General features: G+C 48.9%; 1 protein-coding gene across 1 annotated transcript in view; it reads left to right on the plus strand.

Annotated features, from left to right (window-relative positions):
* ARID3B (AT-rich interaction domain 3B) overlaps window positions 1-8,544 on the plus strand; it is a 57,171-nt gene that overhangs the window by 10,374 nt on the left and 38,253 nt on the right. Inside the window, exons 2-3 of the mRNA XM_014956666.1 lie at window positions 3,962-4,441; window positions 4,498-4,745. Of these exons, the coding sequence (XP_014812152.1) occupies window positions 4,099-4,441; window positions 4,498-4,745 (591 nt within the window). The 5' untranslated portion in view covers window positions 3,962-4,098. The remainder of the gene's footprint in view (window positions 1-3,961; window positions 4,442-4,497; window positions 4,746-8,544) is intronic.

Genomic DNA, 8,544 nt, shown 5'->3' on the forward strand with positions numbered 1-8,544 from the left:
CGGAGTTACCGGCTGCTTCAGCGGGTGGAGACCGGTTTGGGAGCCCCGGGGGAGCGGGGCCGGCCGTCGGGAAGAGCCGCCCTTCCCCGAGTAGGTCCCGTTGTGTGGTGAGAAGGGGGGGGTCGATAATTTAGGGGTGGTTATGGGTCATAAGGGCTCTCCGGTAAAACCGGAGGGGGGTTGGGGGGGGTGTGGTGGGGTTGTTTACCGTTCCGGGAGACCTTTCCCCTCCCTGGGGGCTTTAACTCTTCCAGGTGGGGAAAAAAAAACCTCTTTCCAAGCGGTGTTGGGGTGCAGGGAGGCATTTGCCTAATTAAGCCGCGCGTGGAGCTAGTTAAAAATTCAAATTGGAGGGGGGGGGCGGTTTAATTAAAGTGCTCTCCCAGGGATTAAAAGCCACACAAAGGCTGGTGCGGGAGGACCTGAAGGTTCAAGCGAGTCCTTTCTCTGCCTGGGTTGGGAGGGAGGTAAGAAGTAAGGAAATAGCTACACCGAGGGGAAAATGGAGGGTAAAACCCGGGATGGTTTCATGGCATCGCTCTAATTGCGGTCCCCAAACTCCGTCGCCGTGTCCTGGCTTCATTCTTTGCACTGCTACTCCACGCTAACGATTTGTTATCCATAAATCCATCTTTTTTTGGATGGGGGGGAGTTTTTCGCAGCGGGTTGTGCCGCAACCTCTCAGCAGCCCCGTAGAAATCCTGCCGTAACCTGTCACGGGCTTTTTGTACCCAAACTCAGGGAAAACAGGCTGGTGCCCACATACCAGGGTGTTGCTGCGCCCGAGGTGTGTTTGCTCGGCGTCTTAACCCCGGGATCAGGTCGTTTCTTTCTTCTTGTTAACCAACCCCAGGCACGTATTAAAACCACACGCCCTGCTGAATGTGTGTCCCCCCCAACTCCTCCCCGGGTGGGAGAGGTGACACCTCACCCCACCTCAGGGTGTTGAGGGTGTTTCAGCCGGGTTGGGGGCTTGGAGGGTCTCCCTCTGAGTGTGTGCGTGGCGTGGAGCTGGGCCAGATGGTGTCTTGTGCCTCCCCCCGCGAGCCCAAGGCTGGGTGCAGCTGGCAGGTAACGCCTTCTTGCTCCTGACATTCAAACCCCTTGTCCACTTGATAGCGTTTCGTTTGCCACCTAAAGCTCTGCTACTGCTGGATAGATAAAAAACAAACAAAAAAAAAAAAGCAAATGCTTTTCATTTTTCATTTTGGAGCTGGGCTGTTATTTGGCGTGGAGGAAAATGAGCTGGGGAAGAGTTCAAGGAGAGAAAATGAGCTGGAGAAGAGTTTGCAGACAAGTTGGGGAAGAGTTTGTGTAAGGAAAATGAATTGGAGAAGAGTTTGTGGATGAGTTGGGAAAGAGTTTGCAGAGAGAAAAATGCGTTGGAGAAGAGTTTGCAGAGGGAAAAATGAGTTGGGGAAGAGTTTGAGGAGAGAAAATGAGTTGGGGAACAGTTTGCAAAAGGAAAATGAGTTGGGGAAGAGTTTGTGGATAAGTCGGGGAAGAGTTTGCGGAGGGAAAAATGAGTTGGGGAAGAGTTTGAGGAGAGAAGATGATTTGGGGGAAGAGTTTGCGGACAGAAAATGAGCTGGGGAAGAGTTTGCAGAGGGAAAAATTAGTTGGGGAAGAGTCTGAGGAGAGAAAATACGCTGGGGAAGAGTTTGTGGAGGGAAAATGAATTGGGAAAGAGTTTGAGGAAAGAAAATGAGCTGGGGAAGAGTTTGTGGATGAGTCAGGGAAGAGTTTGCGGAGGGCAAAATGAGTTGGGGAAAGAGTTTGTGGAGGGAGAAATGAGTTGGGGAAGAGTTTGAGGAGAGAAAATGAGTTGAGGAAGAGTTTGCAGATGAGTTGGGGAAGAGTTTGCGTAAGGAAAATGAATTGGGGAAGAGTTTGAGGAGAGAAAACGAGCTGGGGAAGAGTTTGTGGATGAGTTGAGAGATTTTGCAGAGTGAAAAATGAGTTGGGGAAGAGTTTGTGGAGGGAGAAATTAGTTGGGGAAGAGTTTGAGGAGAGAAAATGAGCTGGGGAAGAGTTTGTGGAGGGAAAATGAATTGGGAAGAGTTTGTGGATGAATCGGGGAAGAGTTTGTGGAGGGAAAATGAGTGGGGGAAAGTTTGTGGAGGGAAAAATGAATCAGGGAAAGAGTTGGTGGAGGGAAAAGTGAGTTGGGGGAGAGTTTGCAGAGGGAAAAATGAGTTGGGGGGAAGAGGTTGCAAAGGGAAAAATGAGTTGGGGGGAAGAGGTTGCAAAGGGAAAAATGAGTTGGGGGGAAGAGGTTGCAAAGGGAAAAATGAGTTGGGGGGAAGAGGTTGCAAAGGGAAAAATGAGTTGGGGGGAAGAGGTTGCAAAGGGAAAAATGAGTTGGGGGGAAGAGGTTGCAAAGGGAAAAATGAGTTGGGGGGAAGAGGTTGCAAAGGGAAAAATGAGTTGGGGGGAAGAGGTTGCAAAGGGAAAAATGAGTTGGGGGGAAGAGTTTGCAAAGGGAAAAATGAGTTGGGGGAAGAGTTTGCGGAGGGAAAAATGAATTGGAAGGAAGAGTTTGCGGAGGGCAAATGAGTCAGGGAAAAGTTTGCAGAGAGAAAAATTAGTCTGGGAAGAGTTTGTGGATGGAGAAATGAGTTGGGGGGAAGAATTTGCAGAGGGAAAAATGAGCTGGTAAAGAGTTAGCAGAGAGAAGGTGTATTGCCCCTCGTAGCTCGCGGGCTCTTTGCACAAGGGACACGCTCTGACCCACCTTAGAGGAAGCCTCGGAGTGGCGCTGGGGGCACTGGGAGTTGTCTTTTCGTTTTGAAAACTGGTATTTGGTAGGTCATTTGTTGTTTTAGAACAGAACTGTGTCCGTTTTGAAACTGTACATTAGCTAAATAGCCTCTTTTTTTTTTTTTTTTTTTTCCAAGCCTGTGGCTGGAATAGCTCAGTGCTGGTTGTAAACAGGGTGGTGGGAGGTGGCCAGGAGACTCCGTGGCTTGTTTGTAGTTGGCCTTTCCTTTGTTTCTCTGTATTTTGATCTCAGTGAACCTTGAAGGGCAGCGAGTGAGATCGGTTTAAGCATCTTTTTATGTTAAAAAAAAAAAAAAAAAGTGAGAGAAGGACTGGCTTTGGCAGCTGGTCCAGTTGGTGACACAATCCAAAATGCACACGGTGTTTTTGATGGTTGGGGATTAAAGGGCGTAGTCGTCTTTCTAGGGTTTACTGTAGATCTGAGCTGTGTTTCTGGTGGTCCTTGCTCAAGAGGGAGGCTAGTGGTGGCTCAGTGTGGGCTAGCTGCAGGTCAGAATGGAGGGCAGGGAGTGCTCTCAGGTCCTTGGGCTGGGAAAAGGGATGGGAGGCCACCACCAGGGCTGGAGATGCACTGGTGACTCCAGGAACCAGGCATGAGTTGCTCAGTTCTCAGCAGTGGCCTTTCCTTTACTCTTGTCTCTCTCTCTCTCTCTTTGGGAAAATAACAGCTAAATATAGCGTAAAGAATTTAGTGACGTCATGAAAACATAAAAGAATTGAGACATAACTGATGCGGGATAAATTCCAACCCATTTCTTAATAGAAATATGGCCCAGCTTATCATCCCGGCTACTTCCTTTTAAGGTAGTGCTTTCAGAAGCACCCAAGCCCTGGATGTTAAACCTAATGTTTCAAAAGTAATTATTTAGGAAGTGTGGAAGGATTCTGACAAAAAAAAAAAAAAAAATAACTGCTGGGACAGTGGACAAAGGCATTTGAGATGCTGTCTTTGGGGTATATGAAACTGAGGTTCTAGCAAACGTGTTCAGCTTGAAAATACAATTAAACAGTCTGAAAATTGAATGCAAGTTTGAGCCTGAGGCTGTTAAACATGAAGCTGATTGTTTCACGGTCTCCTGCACAGGAAAGAGTATTGGCTTTGCACTCTATTTATCCTCTTCCTGGGGAAAAGATGAAAGCATTTTATATTCATACGGACAAATATTTGTCTATCTTTCAGATTCTGCCAATCTCCCAAGGTCGGGGCTTGAACCCTGCCAGATAAAGTCAAAGCCGGCCCCCCCCATCTCCTCCCTGCCCCCCTCTTTTTTTTTTTTTTTTTTTTTTTTTTTTTTCCCCAACCATGCAAAAGGCGGGATGAAGCTGGAAGCTGTGGTGGAGCAGCTGCAGAAGCAGCAGCAGAAGCAGCAGCCGCCTCTGCAGATGGATTCCAGGGAGAGACAGCAGAGGCAGATGAGAGAAGCCCAACTGCTCTACACCCAACAGCTGGCCGTGCAGCAGGCTGTCCTCGCTGCCACATCTGGCAGGGCTTCAGGAGGCACCTCTCTAGGTCCCTTGGCCAGAGGCCCACCTGCAACCGGAGCTACGAGGGCTTTTGATCAGAGCAGCATGAATTCCGAGCCGGAAGAAGAAGAAGAGGAGGAGGAAGAAGAAGAGGACGAAGAGGAGGAGGAGGAAGAAGAAGAAGGGGGTTTGGAAGGTGGCGATCGGACGAAGAGGAGGAGGAAGAAGAGGAAGAAGAAGGGGGTTTGGAAGGTGGCGATCTGGAGGATGGGGCTGACGTGACTGGCAAAGAAAGCTGCTCGGCTCTGAAATATTTTCACCCTCCCAAAGTTGCTCATCACAACCAAAGAGTGGGCTCTACCTCCAACGCTCTGCCGGCGCCGGGGCAGCAGCGGGGACAGCAGGGCAAAGAAGAACAGGGTAAAGACACTACTAAACAACCGTATTCCGGTTCCCCCTCTGGACGCCAGAGCTGGCGGTTGGACGAGCAGCTCAAACAGGTCAGTGGTAACATCACTTCCTTCTGAGAGTGACCCTGGGCAGGATTTCTTTTTTGGAAAAAGCTCAAGAACCGGGCTCTTGCAAAGTGCTGCTTCCCCGGGTCGCTCTCCCAGCTTTATTCTTTTATAAAGGGATTTTTCTTCACAGCCAGAGATGACAGAGGAACCCAAATGTGTAAAAACCTTTGTGGGGAGGTAGAGGTTTGCTGTTTGGCTCCTTTCTCTCCCCTCTCCCTGCTGCCGTGCCCTTCAGAATGGAACAAGCTGGTGTTATATTTATTTTTGATCCAGGCACTTGCCTGCTAATGTGTCACTCCCGAGTTTTTTCACCTACAGCATCTATAACCCCTTTGTGTAAGAGCTCTGGGATGCAGCCACCGTGGCTGGATCTCTGGTTGGTGGCAAAAAGGGAGAAAAGTGTGTCCTGCCACCGCTCCTGGGAGTCAGCAGGGTCACTTTATATCTCACCTGTGGGACGGGAAGGGGCTTATTTTCAGTAGGAGGTTAATTCTATATTTGAAAGCAGAATCTTTACTCCTTGTAGAGAAATGCCAAAGGATCAAGAATTCTTTTCTGTGTTGTGAGTGGGTGTTTCGGTTAATGTGCTGGTTTGTTAGAGCTGACTTGAGCAGACTTTGAGACTTTTTACAGTATTTATGTGTGTTGAAGTGGAGCCAAAGGTTTAAATAAAGAAGAAAAAAGTTGGACTTCGTTGTCCTTTCCTACAGATGTTAGCCTGAGCGTGAAGAGAGCCTGGGTTTGCTTCAGATGGGAGTTCTTTAAGCTGAGAAACCTTCTATGGATGAAACCAGAGCTGTTTTTTTTTTTCCTTCCTTCCTGCAAACCCTATGAAGTGAAAAAAGTAGGAGCTTCTTTGGAGAAGTCCCCTTCTTTGGAGATTTTCAAGACCCACCTGGATGCAGTCCTGAGTAACATGCTCTGACAAGCTCTGGGTGGTCCTGCTTTAGCAGGGGAGTTGGACTAGATGATCTCTATGGTCCCTTCCAACTCTAAAAATTCAGTGAAAATTCAGTGAAATTCTTGGTGGTGGCTGGTGAAGCCCGAGGTGTTTGAAACTTTGCTGTTTGGGCGCTCGGGGTGGGCTGGTGGTTCCACAGAGGAGATAATTCCTCCTGTGCTTTCACAGGCAGCAGTTTGAGGTGGAACTGCTGAATCTCAGCAAGCTTTATTTCTTCTCCCCTTCCGTTTAACGTGGCCTGCAGGCTCCTGGCTTGGCTTGGCTTGGCTTGCTCCTGCAAACCCATCCCAGCTTTTGGTGTTCCTACACCAGCGCACGTGGTGGGATGTCCTCTAAGTTACCAGGTGAATGGGGTTTGTGCCACGAAACACTCCCTGGTGCAGGGGGGAGGCAGCAGGTCTAGTTGCTGTGTGTTTTCTCTGCCCTTGCCTTCTCCAGAAGGGTTGGGTTGGGGAAAAAAAAACAACAAAGCCAAACCCACCCAAGAGTTACTCAAGCTGTTGTAGGGAAACGAGGTGGGGTTTGTCGGTCAGGGGCCGGTCGCTTGAGAAATTGCTTCAGAATTTACTGGATTGGAGCGACTGGTGCAAACTTCCTCTTTCAGGGCTCGGGGTGGAGAATAATAAGCAGGACTTTGGTGTTGCGGGGATCGCTTGATTTTAAAAAAAAACCCCAATAAACTCAGTGTTTGGCTGGTTTTATTTCTAGCTCGGCTGGTGCTAACAAGCACGTCCTTGTGCTTTGTTGCAATACTTGTGAGAGTCCCGTGGATCTTCCCAAATTAATAGGCTTTGATTCTAAATCTCAGCGAGCTTTGTTTCTTCTCCCCTTCCATTTAATGTGGCCTGCAGGCTCCTGGCTTGGCTTGGCTTGCTCCTGCAAACCCATCCCAGCTTTTGGTGTTCCTACACCAGCGCACGTGGTGGGATGTCCTCTAAGTTACCAGGTGAATGGGGTTTGTGCCACGAAACACTCCCTGGTGCAGGGGGGAGGCAGCAGGTCTAGTTGCTGTGTGTTTTCTCTGCCCTTGCCTTCTCCAGAAGGGTTGGGTTGGGGAAAAAAAAACAACAAAGCCAAACCCACCCAAGAGTTACTCAAGCTGTTGTAGGGAAACGAGGTGGGGTTTGTCGGTCAGGGGCCGGTCGCTTGAGAAATTGCTTCAGAATTTACTGGATTGGAGCGACTGGTGCAAACTTCCTCTTTCAGGGCTCGGGGTGGAGAATAATAAGCAGGACTTTGGTGTTGCGGGGATCGCTTGATTTTAAAAAAAAACCCCAATAAACTCAGTGTTTGGCTGGTTTTATTTCTAGCTCGGCTGGTGCTAACAAGCACGTCCTTGTGCTTTGTTGCAATACTTGTGAGAGTCCCGTGGATCTTCCCAAATTAATAGGCTTTGATTCTTGGGATGTTCACCCTGTTCTGGCATAAATGTACCAGATCTGGTCTTAGCTGGAAAAAAAAAAAAAAGAATAAGATGACTGTTTTCTAATTGCGCTAATACTGATCCGGTTACTTTGGCCCGTTTCAGCAATAATGAAGTATTTTGATAGTAGGTTGCAGCTTAATCTGATTTCAGGCTGACTTGTTCTGGAAGCCAAAGTGCATAAGGCTCCACTGGGAAGGAAAATGAAAAGAAAAAAAAAAACCTCTCTTGCTGCTGTGTTAAAGGAACAAGTTTTGCTGCTGGGGAGGCAGATGGTGAAAAAAAACAGTGAGGGATTGGAGAAAAGAAGGGCAACAAAGATGGTGAGGGGTCTGGAGCACAAGTCTTGTGAGGAGAGGCTGAGGGAGCTGGGGGGGTTCAGCCTGGAGAAGAGGAGGCTGAGGGGAGACCTTATTGCTCTCTCCAACTCCCTGAAAGGAGGGTGTAGAGAGGTGGGGGTCGGTCTCTTCTCCCAAGTCACAGGCGACAGGACGAGAGGAAATGGCCTCAAGTTGCACCAGGGGAGGTTCAGGCTGGATATTAGGAAAAATTTTTTCCCTGAAAGGGTTCTCAGGCATTGGAATGGGCTGCCCAGGGAGGTGGTTGAGGCCCCATCCCTGGAGGTGTTCAAAAGACAGGTTGATGTAGTGCTGGGAGGTCTGGTTTAGTGATGATGCTCCTTGTTTGTTGTGTGGGTGTCTATTTTTGTCAAAATTAGGTTGACGGTTGGACAAGATGATCTTGAAGGTCCCTTCCAACCTAGAAGATTCTGTGATTCTGTGAAATTAATGGATATCAAGTTAAGGAATGGGTTGTAAAGGTATCCTAAGGATGTGCTGTACTATAATTTTTTTGGATGACGGGAGAGCGGGATGGAAAGTGGTCAGGTTCACGTGTTGTCCCAAAATACCACATCCCAGTGCCGTTACCGAAGGTGGAATACTGGTCTAGATGGTCTGCCCCAGTAGGGTATGGTTTATCTTCCAAACCACGCTGGTCCACGGCGTTACGGAGGTGCCCAAAAAGGCCGGTCTGAGCGATGCTGGTGCAGTCTATTCACCTTGAGGAGGGTAAATATTGCAGAGCAACTTGTTTGCCCTTCACCGCCGGAGCCCGCATACCAGGGAGTAAAAATTTAACTGGCAGCATTACCAGTTCAGAGCTGGTGCGTGGAGCTGGAATAAACTGGGGGGCCAGGGGGGACACCCCATCTTTTAGCTGGCGGGACAGCGAAGGGGGAAGAAACGCGCGCGCGGCTGGGGATCATCCCCCAAATTCTGCGCTGTCTTGCTTGAAATTTTGCATTTCAAAGGCGTGGTTGAAAGATGCTGGGCTTTTTCTTTTTCTCTTTTGTCTAAAATGGTCGTGTTCAGCGGGAAAAAAAAAAGGGGGGGGGG

The sequence above is a fragment of the Calidris pugnax genome, unplaced genomic scaffold, assembly GCF_001431845.1.
Source record: "Calidris pugnax isolate Ruff unplaced genomic scaffold, ASM143184v1 scaffold265, whole genome shotgun sequence".
NCBI lineage: Eukaryota > Metazoa > Chordata > Aves > Charadriiformes > Scolopacidae > Calidris > Calidris pugnax.